At 48.0% G+C, this 20475-nt stretch overlaps 1 protein-coding gene across 1 annotated transcript in view; it reads right to left on the reverse strand.

Moving 5' to 3' along the window:
• Positions 1-644: 644 nt before the first annotated feature.
• Positions 645-20475, reverse strand: part of LOC311313448 (transmembrane protein 163a) — a gene marked incomplete at its 3' end in the record, with an annotated part of 40345 nt that continues 20514 nt past the window's right edge. Inside the window, exons 3-8 of the mRNA XM_084443577.1 lie at positions 10966-11009; positions 5589-5680; positions 5283-5379; positions 2526-2637; positions 881-1022; positions 645-705 (exon numbers count right to left, since the gene is read on the reverse strand). Of these exons, the coding sequence (XP_084299703.1) occupies positions 645-705; positions 881-1022; positions 2526-2637; positions 5283-5379; positions 5589-5680; positions 10966-11009 (548 nt within the window). The remainder of the gene's footprint in view (positions 706-880; positions 1023-2525; positions 2638-5282; positions 5380-5588; positions 5681-10965; positions 11010-20475) is intronic.

Raw genomic sequence — 20475 nt, forward strand, 5'->3', positions numbered from 1 at the left:
TTATTACTACTACTACAACTACTATTATAGTACTGTACCTCAGAGTGGCTGTGCTTACTGTCAGAAAGAGACTGCTTGTGCATTGCTGTCAAACACAACTAGGTTAACATTTAAATGACAGGTATTCATGATCCAGTCAGAAGTGATATGACTGAATCTTCAGGTCTTCTTATACAAGCTCTTTGCCTACATATTCAGTATATAATGTCCTAGCATGTTATACATACTGCTGCACTGAACAATAACGCTATGCTGTAAACCTATCAAACACAATGAGCAGCAGCATCAGGGAGGGCTGTGCTTATGGCTGCCTCTAGGGGGCGTTCTCTAGCTAGGACCTTTCCTGGCACTGATTCTGCCCTGCTTCTGTCCGTGATGGACAGGTGGCTGTGATGGACAGATGACATTGGGAAGGGAGGACCACAATCAGATTGAGAGCTTAGGAAGCTCCATTCGAGTTGTTGACTTTTACACAGAAAATAAAATACATTTGTTCATTAAATTTGACCTCAAAATATCTCCAGGTACAGGTGTGTGTGAGTGTGAGTGTGAGTGTGTGTGTGTGTGTGTGTGTGTGTGAGTGAGTGTGTGTGTGTGTTTTGGACAGCAATGCTGGGAGGGCTCAGGTGTGTCCTGGATTTGTGTCACTCGAAGCGTTCGTAGTTCCTGGTCTGTCTGACCCGGGGAACCATGTCCACCAGCAGCCTGCAGGGAGAGGACACACACACACACACACACACACACACACACACACATAAGAAAGATACGAAATGCATTATTGTCCATTAAATGTACATGCAATGGAAATTTGTATCTGGCACTGGCAACACGGTATAAAAATGTGTGTGTGTGTGTGTGTGTGTGTGTATGTGTATCTTACTTGACTCCATAGGCAAGAATGATGAGTCCTATGAGGACTCCGACGGTGCCGTCCAGGTACCAGACGCTGGGGTGGTTTCTGAAGACCTCGGCGCTCACCAGGATGGAGAATCCCATGATGCCGCCCACCAAGGAGTTAAACCCTGTCCCACAGACAACATGGAGTTAAACCCTGTCCATTATATTACATTTTACATTACATTACAGTCATTTAGCAGATGCTTTTATCCAAAGCGACTAATAATGATTTCATTTAACATAGGAAAAGCCAATATACTACTACTTGCCAGAACTCACAAGTGCATCTCCTCTCTTAAAACAAGTGACTAAGAGCATAATCTAGTGCTGAAGGCAAAGTGCAAGAATAGCAATCTAAAATACACTAGGTGCTTAAGAGGGAGGATTGTTGTAGTACTTCTTGAAGAGGTGAGTTTTGAGCCTGCGGTGAAAGATGGGCAGCAATTCTGCTGTCCTGACGTCAGTGGGCAGTTCGTTCCACCACTGCGGGGCCAGGACAGAGAAGAGCCCTGACCGTGGGGTCAGGACAGAGAAGAGCCGTGACCGTGGGGTCAGGACAGTGAAGAGCCCTGACCGTGGGGTCAGGACAGAGAAGAGCCGTGGCCATGGGGTCAGGACAGAGAAGAGCCGTGACCGTGTCCATCGACCGCAGGGGCCTCGGAGTGACGGGTCAACCAGTCGACCCGAGGTAGCAGAGCCTAGCGGTCGGGAGGGGGTGTAGGGTTTGACCATGGCCTGGAGGTAGGAGGGAGCTGTTCCTTTCATTGCCCTGTAGGCTAGCGCCAGAGTTTTAAACTGGATGCGAGCCGCTACAGGGAGCCAGTGTAGGGTTGTCCCAGAGACAAACTGAGTACTACTGTATGGCTGGAGGAAAGCCATGAGAACAGATGTGGCAAACCCAGTTCAGCACTAATGCTTGTAGAAGCAGTCCTATAATAATAACCTCAGTCCAAGTGAGGAGCCACTAGTAATCCATATTGGATTATCTGTTAACAGCTCTAGGCAGGGAGGTGTGTGTGTGTTTGTGTTTGGGGCAGAGAGGTGTGTGTGTTTGTGTTATCTGTTAACAGCTGTAGGCAGAGAGGTGTGTGTGTTTGTGTTATCTGTTAACAGCTGTAGGCAGAGAGGTGTGTGTGTTTGTGTTATCTGTTAACAGCTGTAGGCAGAGAGGTGTGTGTGTTTGTGTTATCTGTTAACAGCTCTAGGCAGGGAGGTGTGTGTGTTTGTGTTTGGGGCAGGGAGGTGTGTGTGTTTGTGGTAGCTGTCCCGGTCTTAGGGGAAATAAGTGAGGGGGTAAAGCAGCATATTGGCTTATTGGATTGTTGGTGTATGTGTTGTGAGGCCCTGGGGGACAGGGTAGATGTGTGTGTGACTGTGTGGGAGTGAGTGCATGTGTGTGTGAGTGCGTGCGTGCGCGTGTGCGTCTGTGTGAGTGTGTGTGTGAGTGTGTGTATGTGAGTGAGTGAGTGAGTGTGTGTGTGTGTGTGCGCGTGTGTATGTGTGTGTGTGTGTGTGTGTGTATATGTATGTATGCGTGTGTATGTGTGTGTGTGTGTATATGTATGTATGCGTGTGTGTGTGTGTGTGTGCGTGCGTGTGTGTATGTGTGTGTGTGTGTGCGTGCCTACCATCAGTGATCAATGCTCTACTGGTCAGCACTCTTCCCAGCATGAACTTGAATCCGGCGAGGATGATGCATACAACCCCACTCACGATGGAAACACTGAAGAGAAAGTCATCCTGGGGCAGAGAGAGAGAGAGAGAGAGACGGAGACAGAGAATCAGAGAGAGAGAGAGACGGAGAGAGAGAGAGAGAGGGAGAGAGAGGGGAGTGAAATATATATATATATATATATATATAGAGAGAGAGAGAGAGAGAGAGGGGGGACAGAGAGAGGAGAGAACGAGATATATATATATAGAGAGAGAGAGAGAGAGAGAGAGAGAGAGACATAGAGAGTGTGTAAGGTTAAAAGTACATAAATATCCATAACATGCAGACATGCCATTAATACTGTAGACTGGCTGTTGAGCAGAGAGACTTCAGCAGCTTCCCAAGGTCAGGAGGAGGATGGCCACGCTCTCAATTCAGACCACGTCACACAGTAGCAGGGAAACCCAGGATGCATTCTTCTTCACTAATCAGATACCCCTGCCAGAAGGACCCAGGCTGGATGAGAGGCATGGCTGCGTTCCGAATCGCATACTTCTACTTCTTACTACCAGTACCTACTACAGCTGCCCTTAGAAAGTACGTACTTTGCAAGCAGTAGGCATCCTAGACATACTAGCTTGTCATAACATTGCGCCTTGAAATTTGCACACATGCGTCACTGTCCATAATGCGACATTCGTCTACAGCTGTCACGACTCGCACATGTGACGCACATTTCCGCTGCGCACAGGATTGTGGGTCAGAATAGCCAGAAAAGCCTGCTGGCTTGCATACTGCAAAATACGACCGGATGTAGTAGGACATCCTGGTATTTTTGCCATGCTGCATGTGGCATACTATGTATTGGGACATACTACATGCCTGTTTTGGCATACTATATAGTAGGGTAGTATGCGATTCGGAACGCAGCCCTGCTGTCCAGGCCCTGTCTCTGGCTCCTCCCCTTTCTCTGGCTCCTCCCCTGTCTCTGGCTCCACACTGGGCCCAACTCTCCAGCGACCCTGGCTCCGCCTGACCTGTCTGACCTTGGCTTTAGTCTCCCCTGCAGTGGTGAGTAGGGATGGGGATCAAAACCCGGGTCCAAATTTCTCAAGAACCGGTAATCAATAAGGTCGGAGCTTATCGGGTCTGCTATCGAGCCTACAGCCGAGTGACCATTTTAACCGGGACAATCAAAAGTGTAGGCTGGGCTACTGCACATTCATGCAAGCGCACAAGTAGGCATATATAATTCTCGAGGACCAAAACCAGGAGTTTTCATTCACAATGATACAAGTATTTCAGTTTCAGCATCATGGACAGCTTCCCAGCAAGCAACATATTGGTCTGCACACACTCGGCTACACTTTTAGTCTTGTAGGTAGGAATGCCGACATAAAGATCATATTAACTTGATAAATGTCATGTGAGCACTGTTAACAAGCATCTCATTATGTTGTGGTTAAAACCGTTGGCAGTGAATGTTGAAAACTAGTGTTCTACAGATATTTCTCGGTACAATCCTGCCTTGCAGAATGAAGCGTCTTTAGGGTGGTCTTTCCTAATGGGACAATGAATGTTTTGTTCTGATCCAGTTTGCTTGAAGGACATAATTTCCGGTAAGGCGGGTCCTACACCCTACTGGAGATGTAGGCAGTGGCTCTGATTGGTAGTGTCGTTTTTCCGCGCTGTTCTAGCGACAATTTTCAATGGAGATGTCTCCAGACCTTCGGTGGCGGAGATCTCCAAAGTCTGGCATTGTGAGACTACACCTGGCCCAACTCTGCTGCCACTTCCTAACTGGAGCAGAGAGGATTCTGGGCCTCATTAACATTTAAGAAGCTGAACAGATGCAGGAACAGAGAGTACAAGTCTGACATGAGCGAGCGAGAGAGAGAGGGAGGGAGAATGAAAGTGAGTAAGAGGTACTGTAGACAGAGAGAGATTTAAATGTATATATATAAAGAGAGAGAGAGACAGTAGATGTTTTTAGAAAGTGCTAGCGTAGCGAGTGCCAAACAAAGCGTCCTGTTTAATAGGGTCTCTCCGGACAGAGTCCTCCGGAGCCAGAGACTCAGCCTGGATGAACACAATGGGGCTGGAGGCTCAAACAGATCCTTGCGTCTTCCCCTTCTGCCCTCATTCAATGATTCAATGCTGTCACTCAGTCACCTCTCTCTCTCTGTCTCTCTCTCCTCATTCCTTCATTACTCTTGATCTATCCCTTAAGCCTCTCTTTCTTCTCATCGTGGGCAGGACGAGAGTTGTTTCCTGTGGCTGCCTGTGGACCAGTGTGTACATCATAGTTGCCTCTGGTTGCCAAAAGGAAGATGGAACAGCAGGCTAGCTACTAGCTGCTAACAGAACGGCTGAGCTCCACTCCACTAGGCTAGCTACTAGCTGCAAACAGAACTGCTGAGCTATACTCCACTAGGCTAGCTACTAGCTGCTAACAGAACAGCTGAGCACATTTGATCAGAGTTTTTTTGCAACATGTGTTTTAGCAAGACAAAATGTGTTAAGGGTTGTGGGAAAAGGGGATTGAGTTTTGGGAATTGTGTCTACAGGTGAAATGTGTTTATGGTTTTGGCAAATGGTGGCTAGTTTTATTAAATGTGTTTAGGGAACTGTTCATTTGGTTTAGAATATTGTGTTTTGTGTTTTAGCAATTGTGAAAAACTGTAATGCCAGTAAAGCATATTAGAGAGAGAGAGAGAGTGTAGCTTCTTACCACTTCAGGAAGTAGTTTGATGGCCAGGTCATGGATGGCCTTACCCAGAATGCAGAAGGAGGAGAGGATGAACACCACACCAAGGATCACACAAGCACTGGAAATGAGATTTAAACACATCAGGAACACACAATTTAAACACAAGGATCACATGCTCTGGAAATGTGATTTCCTGATTAATACTGATTCTACCAAGTCAATACAGATTCTACCAAGTCAACAAAATACAGTCTTTTAGTTTCACCACCTCTCTCGGTTGCAATTGAGGTTTGTTGTGAACTGTCCCTTTAGGTGGGATCTACTCACATGTACTCTCTGTGGGCGGAATGCACAGCAGCGGCGTTGCTATAGCGCCAGAGCACGATGATTGAGGAGAGGACGTCCAGCGAGGCGTCGAACTAGAGGACACAGAGTGGTGTTACATCACCCAACCATACAGGACAGACCATCTGATGTTACACCTTAATAACAAACATACTATAAACACCTTATACTCTATGAACTTCCCTCTCAGAAACCCTCAGTATGTGGTCTGAGGTGCCCTCATCTGCCTCCACCACTAGCGTCAGCTCTCCTGCCTGTAGGTAGCTGAAGGAAAGCCCCGTGTTAATAAGCTAATGAGCTCTGGTACCACGTAGCTACAGCAGCTAGCAACTGACCTGGCCATGGCTGTGTTCCAAACCGGCCACTCCTTCACTCACTCCCTATTCCCTGTGTAGTGTTGGTCATATAGTGAACTACATAGGGAACCATTACATGGTTTTCGGACACTACACTGGACGTCATTGCGTTGGATATTAATGGAAGCAAGCAAGCAGACACGCCCAGTATCATGTAAACAACCCGAGCACTGATTGCAGCAGGTTGAAATATCAGGTAGTATTCAGTTTCCATGTTCAGTTTTGAATGTTAAATCCCAAATAACTAGAATCACTACAAATCACCGTGAATTGTGGGCGTTTTGTAGTATAGACTATATATATGGACTATACTATGGACTATATAGTGAATGAAATTGGCCGGGTTTCCTGATATAGAACCTTCTTAAGGAACCCTTCTTAAGCAACCCTTTGCATGGGAGTTAAGAAGTACTTTGGAGTTAAGAAGATTCTTAACTCATTCGGGAAACCCGGCCATTAACTGTTGAGAATCTGAACACTGAGGAAATGTTGGGCCCAGTATATAGAGCTCTACATAGAGAATAGAGGATGACATGGCTGATAAGGGAATGATGAGGATAGCACGTTTAATTTGATTATGCTAATATGGCTTCCCTAGACAAGCTGTGTGTGTGTGTGTGTGTGTGTGTGTGTGTGTGTACAAGCATGTGTTAGTGTGCTTGTGCATGTGTGCAAGCATTTCTGTGTGTGTGTGCGTGTTCTTGTGCGTGCAAGCATGTGTGTGTGTGTGTGTGTGTGTGCTTATGCGTGCAGGCATCTGTGTGTGTGTGTGTGCAAGCATGTGTGTGTGTGTGCTTGTGCATGCAAGCATGTGTGTGTGTGTGCTTGTGTGTGCTTGTGTGTGCAAGCATGTGTGTGTGTGTGTGTGTGCTTGTGCATGCAAGCATGTGTGTGTGTGTGTGTGTGTGTGCTTGTTCATCCAAGCATGTGTGTGTGTGCAAGCATGTGTGTGTGTGTGTGTGTGTGCTTGTGTCTAGGAAACTTTGGTAGCAGCAGATGCAAGCTGTTGGGGAGCTTTAACTTCTGACTAGTTTAATAGACCAGATAAGTTCTGACTAGTTTAACAGATCAGATAACTTCTGACTAGTTTAATAGACCAGATAAGTTCTGACTAGTTTAACAGACCAGATAACTTCTGACTAGTTTAATAGACCAGATAACTTCTGACTAGTTTAACAGATCAGATAACTTCTGACTAGTTTAACGGACCAGATAACTTCTGACTAGTTTAATAGACCAGATAACTTCTGACTAGTTTAACAGACCAGATAAGTTCTGACTAGTTTAACAGATCAGATAACTTCTGACTAGTTTAACAGACCAGATAACTTCTGACTAGTTTAACAGACCAGATAACTTCTGACTAGTTTAACAGACCAGGGCCGCGTTTCCCAGATTTGCCGAATTTCTCCGCACTACGACGCTTCTCAAGGTATACCTTGGCGAAATGACAGTGTTTCCTACGAGTGTTTCCCAGACTATCCCTTAGCGTGCGCGTGAAGATACATCGTTAGGTCCATCCCAAGATACATCGTTAGAGGAGCTGTCCCTGGGCGCGGTGCTGAAAAAAGAATGAATCGATGCCGCACACATCGATGGCCATTCGTAAAGTCACTGAAATGACGTGACAATATAATACGTGTTGTGTAAATCATTGTCATTGCAGCCTAATATTACCAGAAATGAAGTCCTGCTCCCGAAGCTAATCTGCGAATATATCTAAGAGTCAAGGCGAGCCCGCGTGATAGTCACAATGCATAGCCTACTATTGCATCAAAGTTAATATACCAGCAATAACATGGATCGGATCGGGTCATATAAGCCTCGTCTGGGATGTCTTGAAAGCGCATGAAAAAATACATGAATAGGCAGTGATGATCGCAAAATGAACACCAATTTAATCATCACACAAACTAAGGTTTAATGCTCATATGAATAGCACCTGTGTCAGTAGCATTCCCATGTTAGAATCCACGCGGATACGATGACTAATTTAATCTATCAGGCACCGGTGTTGGCGCATGTGGCCTATAAAAAAAACAAGGGTAACTGCACATATTGAGCGACATGGCAGATATGAAGAGGAAGCGTGTGATAGCGTTCACCAAAGAATAACTAGTGATCATGCTGGACGAGGTGGAGCAACCGAAGGCCGTCCTGTTTGGCGGCTACCAGTAGGGCCTATGCACAACTCCAGTAGGCTACTTCCTGAAATTAGACATGCTTCTCTATTTCCTGACCTACACTTTGGATGAAATGATTATTCAGGAATTCCTGAATAATCATTTCATCTAATAGTGTAAGACAGGAAATAAAGAAGCATGTCTAATTTCAGGAAGTAGCATACTGGAGTTGTGCATATAGCCCATTGAAGAAGGCTGCATGGGCGAGCATTGCAGCGCGGATGGCTGCTTCCACTCCTGGGCCACCCAGGGAGTGGACAGTCGTCAGCAAGAAATGGCAGGACTTCACCAGTCAGGCCAAAAGCCGGGTGGCGGCAGTGCACCGAGAGGCAGAGCACCGTGCCTTCCCTCACCCCGGAGGAGGAGAAGGCCCTATCGATCATCGGCCTCACAGCCTCCCAAGGCATCACTGGTGGCCTTGATTTGGAGTCTGAAGAGGGCCCCTCCAACATCCAGCCCTCAGCTGAATCACTCCAAGCCTCCCAGCCCTCAGCTGAATCACCCCAAGCCTCCCAGTCCTCTGGAGAGGAGACCCCAGCGCAGTCAGACTGCTCCACCCCGTCGACACGCTCTCCCCACACACCCCATGACTCCCCCCCCCCCCCCCCCCGCCCCCGTGAGAGGCAGCTGAACACCACGGATGCGAGGTGCGACTGCAGCGAGGAGCTCCTGGAGGTGGGGAGGCAGAGGCTGGGTGTGCAGCGTGAGAGGCTGGACCTGCAGAACAGGCAGCAGGCCCTAGCAGAGGCACAGTTTGTGTGGCCCTCCATATCAGTGCCCATCATTCTGCCAACTCCAGGTAGGCTAAGTGTGTATTTTGTATACTCTGTCTATTCACATTCTGAATGCATTCCATTCAATGTCACTAATTGAATTTTCCTCCCTTGCAGATGATGCAGATGCCTGAGACACACTGCACACACTCACCACACACACTACATACACTTACCACACACTGCCCACCCACCACAGTACACTGCGCACACACACTACATACACTCACCACACCACTCATCCTTCCTACGTGTTGCTACCTTGTCGTGGTGGGAAGGCTTGTGTGCCTCCATGACCATGAAGGCTATATTGGAGGGGGGTCACCCCCCAGCAGGTTCAACCATGCCGGGCAGGTTCAGGGTAGAGGCCAGACGAAAAGCAACAACTGGCCCTCCAGGTTGGGGGTTGGGCATGGGTCTAACAACCCCACCCCGGAAAAAGACCGCCTGTTACAGGACAAAAGTCTGAAGAACAAACCTGCCCATGTTTTTTCCCAACCAATATTAAACAAGTTCCCTTTATCCTGTATATTTGTTGTTTCTTGCCACATTACAACAGTAGAGGTTTTGAAGAAGGCACACAATATAACAAACAGCATTTGTAAGATCACTAAATACTGTGAATCTGTTAGCAAAGTACACTATAAGGACAACAGTATTGGGCCACCTACACATTACACCTATAGCAACTTTCATGACATCCCATTCTAAATGAATAGGCATCATATGGAGTTGGTCCCCGCTGTGCAGCTATAACAGCCTCCACTGTTCTGGGAAGGCTTTCTTCAATATTCTGGAGTGTGTGAGGATATTTGACTATTCATCTAGATGGCCTCATTGGATTAATCAATTTGTCAGGATATCTGTCTGACAATATATAAAGACAGACAGAAAAGTCATGTCATCAAATTATCCCTTTACATAAGAAAATGTTGTTGTTGTTCACAAAGTGGATTATATTAGGCTATGGATAGTCCGTATATGTTGCTTGGCTCAATAAAAGTTTTAAAAACAACATTCCCATGATGTGTTCTGTAGGCTGACATTATTTTCATCATTCAAGTTAATTGTATTTTGTGTACACTATGTGAATCGCGCAGGTAGGATAGATAGATGTGCGCTGTATTGCAACTCTCCTTTTTCAAAGTGTAATTTCGCTCGAATCGAGCTAAAACTATGACGGGATGAACGGAGCGCATCGCCAAGGTACACTAACGATGGGGTCCGACCGCCCTTCGTAACGTATCCCTTGGCTGTGGTATACCTTGGCTAAGAAGGCTCTGGGAAACAGCGCTTCGGCTCCAAGGAAGGCTAACGATGTATCTTCGGAAGGTACATCGTAAGGGCGATTTACGATGTACCTTGGGTGGAGCTGTTTCCCAGAGCCTTCGTAGCCAAGGTATACCTTGGCTTAGGAAGGTTCTGGGAAACGCATCGCCACCTAGAGGTGGAGCTAACGACGTTCTTAAGAAGCACGTAGCGCTACGATGCCTTAACGATGCCTCTGGGAAACGAGGCCCAGATAACTTCTGACTAGTTTAACAGATCAGATAACTTCTGACTAGTTTAACAGACCAGATAACTTCTGACTAGTTTAACAGACCAGATAACTTCTGACTAGTTTAACAGACCAGATAACTTCTGACTAGTTTAACAGATCAGATAACTTCTGACTAGTTTAACAGACCAGATAACTTCTGACTAGTTTAACAGACCAGATAATCTCTAACTCGTTTAATAGACTAGATAACATCTGACTAGTTTAACAGACCAGATAATCTCTAACTCGTTTAATAGACTAGATAACTTCTGACTAGTTTAATAGACCAGATAAGTTCTGACTAGTTTAATAGACTAGATAACTTCTGACTAGTTTAACAGACCAGATAAGTTCTGACTAGTTTAATAGACTAGATAACTTCTGACTAGTTTAACAGACCAGATAACTTCTGACTAGTTTAATAGACTAGATAACTTCTGACTAGTTTAACAGATCAGCACGCTAATGTCTGACGAATTAAACAGTGAAGATGGAAGAGGGACTTACAGCGAATCCGAAGGCTGATGCACTGTGTCTCATGAATGAAACAGCTGGAGAGAAGAGAGAGAGAGAGAGAGAGAGAGAGAGGGAGGGAGGGGGAGGAAGGGAGAGAGATTAATCAATTACAGCTCCAGATTCCTGTACGTATAATATATGCAGTTGTGTGTCAATAATGCTACTAGTTTGAGAATAATGCATAGGTAATGCTAATGAAGGGTTTCCTGTAGCCCATATAAGGGCCACCCCATTAGAACCCTGATCATGTCTGTTAACAGTTAGTAATCCCTGCTGTGTTCCTGGAGGCAGTCCTTATAGCAGATGTATAGGGTGGGTATGATTATGTCCCAGATACATCAGAACAACGTCTACTGTAACCCCCCCAACCCTCCTTAGATCCTTTATCTCCTTGCCCTCTCTCTCCCTCTCTCCCCCTATCTCTCTCTCCCCCTATCTCCCTCTCTCCCTATCTCTCTCTCTCCCTCTCTCTCCCTGTCTCTCTCTCCCTCCCTCTCTCCTCCCCACTCTCTCTCCATCCCTCTCTCCTCCCCTCTCTCTCTCCATCCCTCTCTCCTCCCCTCTCTCCTCCCCTCTCTCTCCCCCCTCTCTCTACCCCTGTCTCTCTCTCTCTCTCTCTCTCTCTGTCTACACCCAGCGTTCCAAAAACCGTTGTAAAATGTTTTATTCTGTCTTTAACTGCACAAACATGATCAAAATCGATAAACAATGACTCAAACTCAATGTATGTGCCTTGTGAATAATGCCCAAAATATATATTTTTATTAAAAATGTGTAATGCATCAATGATGCGGACCATACCACTAGAGGGCGCTTTGTCACTTTACCTCCCTATTGATGAAGGGCCTTGTTTCTGTTGTTGTCAATGGTAAGTGTTCTATTGACACAACACATCCCAACTCACAGACAACCGCTCTCTGCCTTCCACCACTGGACCAGTCATCTAGACCCTGCAGCCATCATGGCTGCCTTGTAAGACACCTTGTAGGCCGACCCGTTGTAAGATTTTGACCATCTAGACCTGCTAAATGATGCTGCTCCCTCACTCTTGGCAGCGCTGCCAGGCTGACTGAGAGCAAGCGTGGAGGAGCTGCAGGGAGGCGGGGTGCTGCTGTCCAGTACCTGACCACCAGGCTCAGCCCCTCAGTCTGCTGTCCTGACCACCAGGCTCAGCCCCTCAGTCTGCTGTCCTGACCACCAGGCTCAGCCCCTCAGTCTGCTGTCCTGACCACCAGGCTCAGCCCCTCAGTCTGCTGTCCTGACCACCAGGCTCAGCCCCTCAGTCTGCTGTCCTGACCACCAGGCTCAGCCCCTCAGTCTGCTGTCCTGACCACCAGGCTCAGCCCCTCAGGCACACACAGGGACGATGTGGTTCAGCTGTAAAACTGAGAGGGAGCAGACTGGTAGAGAAACACTGCTGGGGTTCAAACACAGGTCTCTGAGCAGCGTGATACTCCAGCCTGGTGACCGAACCACCTCCACCCCACCTCCACCCCCCCACACACACACGCACCTCCACCCCGCCACACACCCTCCACCACACAGACCCCCACACACACCCACACCCCCCCCCACACACACAGACCCCCACACACACACCCCACATCCCCACCCCACACACACCCACACACCCCACACACACCCAGCCCAGCACCTCGTTCCAAACCCCATCTCCATCCTCTGACATGATTAATCCCCTGTCACAGGAATCATTTGCCACTAAGGAGGAATGTAATTACTTCCCCCTCCGTCCACAGGGTGAGCCCCAGAGAGGGGAGGGAAGGGGGGCGATGAGGGGGGGTGGGGGGTGGAGGGGAGAGGGGCGATGAGAGGGAAGGGGGGGGGGGGGGTGGGGGTGGGAGATGGAGGGGGGGTGAGATTGCTGGGCTGGGGTAGTAGGCAGAGAGGAGAGATGGAGGAGAGGTGGATGGCTGGCAGAGCTGGGGTAGGAGGGGGAGAGGGGAGGCAGAGCTTGGGTAGGAGGGGGAGAGAGGAGGCAGAGCTTGGGTAGAAGGGGGAGAGGAGGAGAGGGGAGGAGCAGGTGGGGTAGAAGGGGGAGAGAGGAGGCAGAGCTGGGGTAGAAGGGGGAGAGAGGAGGCAGAGATGGGGTAGGAGGGGGAGAGAGGAGGCAGAGATGGGGTAGGAGGGGGAGAGAGGAGGCAGAGCTGGGGTAGAATGGGGAGAGAGGAGGCAGAGCTGGGGTAGAAGGGGGAGAGAGGAGGCAGAGCTGGGGTAGAAGGGGGAGAGAGGAGGCAGAGCTGGGGTAGGAGGGGGAGAGAGGAGGCAGAGCTGGGGTAGGAGGGGGAGAGGGGAGGTAGTCCGGCGCTGGGGGATGAGCTTGAAGATGACGCATTTAAAGATAATATAGAGATCAATCTGGGGACCCACGCAGTGAAAGTGTGTTCTGTGTGTGTCTGTGTGTGTGTCTGTTGTGTGTGTGTGTGTGTGTCTGTTGTGTGTGTATGTGTGTGTGTCTGTTGTGTGTGTGTGTGTGTGTGTGTGTGTCTGGTGTGTGTGTGTGTGTTTGTTGTGTGTGTGTGTCTGTCTGTTGTGTGTGCGTGTGTGTGTGTGTGTCTGTTGTGTGTGTGTGTGTGTCCGGTGTGTGTGTCTGTTGTGTGTGTGTGTGTGTGTGTGTCTGTTGTGTGTGTGTGTGTGTTTGTGTGCGTGCGCGTGTGTGTGTATGTGTGTGCGTGCGTGCGCGCGTGTGTGTATATGTGTGCACGTGTGTGTGTGTGTGTTTAGTATTCTAGCGTTGACCTCACACTGCAGCTGCTGTTTAACAGAATGGTCTCCTGGATCATTCTGACCTAATGAGCTACTTCTGTCTGGATGTAGATCATTCTGATCCTCGTCTTACACACGCACACACACACACACACACACACTCGCACGGACGCACGCACGCACGCATGCACACACACACGCACAGACGCACACACACACACACACACACAAAATGAGAAAACATCCCTCACCCCACCTTTACTATCCTCCCATGTACAACTCTACTCCTATCCTCCGTTAGACAACTGTACACCTACTCTCTCTCTCTCTCTCTCTCTTTCCCCCCCATTTAGAGTCCCCCCCACCAGGTGGAAGCAGTCACGCGGTTGATGAGAGCTGTGGGGGACGCATCACCTGAGAGGGCCTTACTGACGGCATTTACACACAGGAGACCCTCCCAAAACCTGATCAGACCCAGTTGGCCACCAAGTCGAGGCCTGTGAGCGCTGGCTAGCTGTGAGCGCTGGCTAACTGTGAGCGCTGGCTAGCTGTGAGCGCTGGCTAGCTGTGAGCGCTGGCTAGCTGTGAGCTCTGGCTAACTGTGAGCGCTGGCTAGCTGTGAGCGCTGGCTAGCTGTGAGCGCTGGCTAGCTGTGAGCGCTGGCTAACGGTGAGCGCTGGCTAACTGTGAGCGCTGGCTAGCTGTGAGCGCTGGCTAGCTGTGAGCGCTGGCTAGCTGTGAGCGCTGGCTAACTGGAGGGAAATGCACTGATGAGTCTCAGATCTGCCGAGGTCTGGGACTGCTCCCCAGCCAGCTGAGAGCTGCTCATTAGGAGAAAAACAGAAACTCATCCTGATTGTGGTGTAATGACATCCCCCAGGAGCGGCTCACAGCTGGTAATAAAGATCTGCTTTCAAATTTACCCTCCACAGAGGGCAGAGACCAGCCCTGACCTCTAACCTCTACCACACTGAAGAACATATTGACCGTGTTCAGGATTCTGCTCTCTGATCTGCCCTGTGCTCAGGTCACAGCGACACAGCAGCTAAACACAGCTCTCCTCAGGGTCACTTAGGACTCGTTATGGAGAAGAAACATAACAAACGTGTGTTTATCATGGCTATCAGTTTTCTACACAATCATCAAGCCAGGGCCTTTAAACAAAGACCAGACTTCAGACTCAGAGTGAAGGCAGCTGGGAGTCCCATGTCACACCACATGAGACGCCCTCAGGAACTGCACTCTGAGAAGTGACTGTCAGTAGACACATGCGCACACACACACACACACACAAACACACACACACACACACGCACAGACACACACACACACACAGACACACACACACACACACACACACACACACACACACACACACACACACACAAAGAGGAAACAACATCCCTCATAAACTCAGATTATATAGATCACATCCATGTCACACCACATGAGACGCCCTCAGGAACTGCACTCTGAGAAGTGGCTCTCAGTAGAGACACATGCACACACACACGCACACACACACACACACACACACACACACACACACACACACACACACACAAAGAGGAAACAACATACCTCATAAACTCAGATTATATAGATCACATCCCTTTCAGCTTTATCAGCTTTACCACAATGCTTCAGTGTTTAGTTTCTTCCAAATATGTAGAGAAAGAACTAGCACAGCAGTACAACCTGTTAGGAGTGATTATCTAGGCTAGATTAGGTTCATTCAAAGAAATATGTGAGGTTGAATTGTAAGAGTTGAGAAAAAGCAGTCATGATCTGCATGGCCGGCTCTTCCCAGGCTAGACAGAGGAGGGCTGTGGGTCTCTCTCCTCCTCCTCTGTTAGGACCAGGGACAGGAAGTTCATCATGAGAATTACTCTGCACAACAGTCAGACAAACTCACTATTCCTCTGCTTCTTCATTCCTGAAGTCCACAACCATGAAGGCATCACAACCCTGTCATCATCTTCCTCCTCCCCCTCCTCCTCCTCTCAGCCCAGCTGTAGCTAACTGCTCAACTGCCCCCCGTCCATCCCTCTGACCCCCCAACTTGCCTGCTCTCCTCTGCTCCCAGGGGAGTCAGGAGCTCAGGACTCAGTCCTTCAGTAGGAGCTCAGGACTCAGTCCTTCAGTAGGAGCTCAGGACTCAGTCCTTCAGTAGGAGCTCAGGACTCAGTCCTTCAGTAGGAGCTCAGGACTCAGTCCTTCAGTAGGAGCTCAGGACTCAGTCCTTCAGTAGGAGCTCAGGACCCAGTCCTTCAGTAGGAGCTCAGGACTCAGTCCTTCAGTAGGAGCTCAGGACCCAGTCCTTCAGTAGGAGCAGAGGACTCAGTCCTTCAGTAGGAGCAGAGGACTCAGTCCTTCAGTAGGAGCAGAGGACTCAGTCCTTCAGTAGGAGCTCAGGACCCAGTCCTTCAGTAGGGGCCCCCTAGCCCCCTGAGCCCCCTAGCCCCCCCCTAGCCCCTGAACCCCCTTAGCCTCCTAGCCCCCCCTACCCCTCCCCTAGCCCCTGGACCCCACAGACTGACCTCCCGGTGCTACCCTTGCCTTCTCTCCCAGACTGCCCCCTTTGGACCTTGGACTGAGTTCACTAGACAGAGGTGTGATGGTATACTAGAGAGTTCACTAGATAGAGGTGTGATAGTATACTAGAGAGTTCACTAGACAGAGATGTGATAGTATACTAGAGAGTTCACTAGACAGATGTGATAGTATACTAGAGAGTTCACTAGACAGAGATGTGATAGTATACTAGAGAGTTCACTAGACAGAGGTGTGATGGTATACTAGAGAGTTCACTAGACAGAGATGTGATAGTATACTAGAGAGTTCACTAGATAGAGGTGTGATAGTATACTAGAGAGTTCACTAGACAGAGATGTGATAGTATACTAGAGGGTTCACTAGACAGAGATGTGATAGTATACTAGAGAGTTCACTAGACAGAGATGTGATAGTATACTAGAGGGTTCACTAGACAGAGATGTGATAGTATACTAGAGAGTTCACTAGACAGATATGTGATAGTATACTAGAGAGTTCACTAGACAGAGATGTGATAGTATACTAGAGAGTTCACTAGATAGAGGTGTGATAGTATACTAGAGAGTTCACTAGAAAGAGATGTGATAGTATACTAGAGAGTTCACTAGACAGAGATGTGATAGTATACTAGAGAGTTCACTAGACAGAGATGTGATAGTATACTAGAGAGTTCACTAGACAGAGATGTGATAGTATACTAGAGAGTTCACTAGACAGAGATGTGATAGTATACTAGAGGGTTCACTAGACAGAGATGTGATAGTATACTAGAGAGTTCACTAGACAGAGATGTGATAGTATACTAGAGAGTTCACTAGACAGAGATGTGATAGTATACTAGAGAGTTCACTAGACAGAGATGTGATAGTATACTAGAGAGTTCACTAGACAGAGATGTGATAGTATACTAGAGAGTTCACTAGATAGAGGTGTGATAGTATACTAGAGAGTTCACTAGACAGAGATGTGATACTGTAGTATACTAGAGAGTTCACTAGACAGAGATGTGATAGTATACTAGAGAGTTCACTAGACAGAGATGTGATAGTATACTAGAGAGTTCACTAGACAGAGATGTGATAGTATACTAGAGAGTTCACTAGACAGAGATGTGATAGTATACTAGAGAGTTCACTAGACAGAAATGTGATAGTATACTAGAGAGTTCACTAGACAGAGATGTGATAGTATACTAGAGAGTTCACTAGACAGAAATGTGATAGTATACTAGAGAGTTCACTAGACAGAGATGTGATGGTATACTAGAGAGTTCACTAGACAGAGATGTGATAGTATACTAGAGAGTTCACTAGACAGAGATGTGATAGTATACTAGAGAGTTCACTAGATAGAGGTGTGATAGTATACTAGAGAGTTCACTAGACAGAGATGTGATACTGTAGTATACTAGAGAGTCCACTAGACAGAGATGTGATAGTATACTAGAGTTCACTAGACAGAGATGTGATAGTATACTAGAGAGTTCACTAGACAGAGATGTGATAGTATACTAGAGAGTTCACTAGACAGAGATGTGATAGTATACTAGAGAGTTCACTAGACAGAGATGTGATAGTATACTAGAGAGTTCACTAGACAGAGATGTGATGGTATACTAGAGAGTTCACTAGACAGAGATGTGATAGTATACTAGAGAGTTCACTAGATAGAGGTGTGATAGTATACTAGAGAGTTCACTAGACAGAGATGTGATACTGTAGTATACTAGAGAGTTCACTAGACAGAGATGTGATACTGTAGTATACTAGAGAGTTCACTAGACAGAGATGTGATACTGTAGTATACTAGAGAGTTCACTAGACAGAGATGTGATAGTATACTAGAGAGTTCACTAGACAGAGATGTGATAGTATACTAGAGAGTTCACTAGACAGAGATGTGATAGTATACTAGAGAGTTCACTAGACAGAGATGTGATAGTATACTAGAGAGTTCACTAGACAGAGATGTCTCCTCTCCTATTGTTGTGTTAAACTCTGAGCAGGTGTGACCCTGGGACCATGCTGATTCAGAACATCTTCATGTGTTCCTGTGAAAGTGAGGCTGTAGTCTGAGGGTTTGACCCTCCAGATGGTCCTGGCTGGCGTCAGGCGGACAGAGCTGACTGGATGTGAGCGGTGTGATGATGATGAGGTGTCAGTCTGTCTCTGGTGTAACCAGACAGACAGGGAGACGCTGCTACCTGGGGGCTAGGCCATCATTACCAGCATAAACAAACACACTATTTGATGTTTTTCCAGGTATACTTGGTAAGAGCCAAGAAAATCTTTTGAACCATTCTTCCTTTGATCTAACTAGGCTATACTGAATTACTCTTTTCAATTTTTCAACAGTGAACACGTTCTGTAAATAAGTAATGAAGCGAGGTAAAAACGAATTTCCCATCAGTGCGGCTTTTCACTCTAAGAATGAGACGTTTTTAGTTTTTAGAACACACGTTCCACTCTTCTCCCTTTGAAAATACAGCCTCAAATCTTCAGACTCAGAGTGAGGCTCAGACAAGCCTCCTGTAGCTGCTGTGTCTCTGTCTGAGTTCTCAGTCTCCTGGTTGGAGTGTCTCTGTCTGAGTTCCTGTCTCTGCCTGATGGTTGGCTGACGCAGGTCGAAGGTCTCTGTTGGATGGTTGGCTGACGCAGGTCGAAGGTCTCTGCCTGATGGTTGGCTGACGCAGGTCGAAGGTCTCTGTTGGATGGTTGGCTGACACAGGAGGTCGAAGGTCTCTGCCTGATGGTTGGTTGATCCAGGAGGTCGAAGGTCTCTGTCTGATGGTTGGTTGACCCAGGAGGTCGAAGGTCTCTGCCTGATGGTTGGTTGACCCAGGAGGTCGAAGGTCTCTGTCTGACGGTTGGTTGACCCAGGAGGTCGAAGGTCTCTGTCTGATGGTTGGTTGACCCAGGAGGTCGAAGGTCTCTGTCTGACGGTTGGTTGACCCAGGAGGTCGAAGGTCTCTGTCTGATGGTTGGTTGATCCAGGAGGTCGAAGGTCTCTGTCTGATGGTTGGTTGACCCAGGAGGTCGAAGGTCTCTGTCTGACGGTTGGTTGATCCAGGAGGTCGAAGGTCTCTGTCTGATGGTTGGTTGACCCAGGAGGTCGAAGGTCTCTGTCTGATGGTTGGTTGACCCAGGAGGTCGAAGGTCTCTGTCTGACGGTTGGTTGACCCAGGAGGTCGAAGGTCTCTGTCTGATGGTTGGTTGAACCAGGTTGAAGGTCTCTGTCTGATGGTTGGTTGAACCAGGTCGAAGGTCTCTGCCTGATGGTTGGTTGACCCAGGAGGTCGAAGGTCTCTGTCTGATGGTTGGTTGACCCAGGAGGTCGAAGGTCTCTGTCTGATGGTTGGTTGACCCAGGAGGTCGAAGGTCTCTGTCTGATGGTTGGTTGACCCAGGAGGTCGAAGGTCTCTGTCTGATGGTTGGTTGACCCAGGAGGTCGAAGGTCTCTGCCTGATGGCTGGTTGACCCAGGAGGTCGAAGGTCTCTGTCTGATGGTTGGTTGAACCAGGTTGAAGGTCTCTGTCTGATGGCTGGTTGAACCAGGTCGAAGGTCTCTGCCTGATGGCTGGTTGACCCAGGAGGTCGAAGGTCTCTGTCTGATGGTTGGTTGACCCAGGAGGTCGAAGGTCTCTGTCTGATGGTTGGTTGACCCAGGAGGTCGAAGGTCTCTGTCTGACGGTTGGTTGACCCAGGAGGTCGAAGGTCTCTGTCTGATGGCTGGTTGAACCAGGTCGAAGGTCTCTGTCTGATGGTTGGTTGACCCAGGAGGTCGAAGGTCTCTGTCTGATGGTTGGTTGAACCAGGTTGAAGGTCTCTGTCTGATGGTTGGTTGACCCAGGAGGTCGAAGGTCTCTGTCTGATGGTTGGTTGAACCAGGTTGAAGGTCTCTGCCTGATGGCTGGTTGACCCAGGAGGTCGAAGGTCTCTGTCTGATGGTTGGTTGAACCAGGTTGAAGGTCTCTGCCTGATGGCTGGTTGACCCAGGTTGGAGCAGCTCAGAGCTGTAGTCCAGATGTGTATCAACCTCTGCCCAGTCTCTGCAGTGATATTAATGTGTCCTGTTGTACCACAGTGAAATTACCATGGTCTCTCCAGCAGCAATAAGGCTGGATACATCATTAATCAAAACTAATGTGTGACATCAGAGCCACAGTAAGTCATACATCAAACCGGCCATCGGCCAGGCCTAATTAAATGCTCCCGAGCTGCT

The sequence above is a fragment of the Borostomias antarcticus genome (genome assembly GCF_949987555.1).
Source record: "Borostomias antarcticus genome assembly, chromosome: 9".
NCBI classification, from domain to species: Eukaryota; Metazoa; Chordata; class Actinopteri; order Stomiiformes; family Stomiidae; genus Borostomias; species Borostomias antarcticus.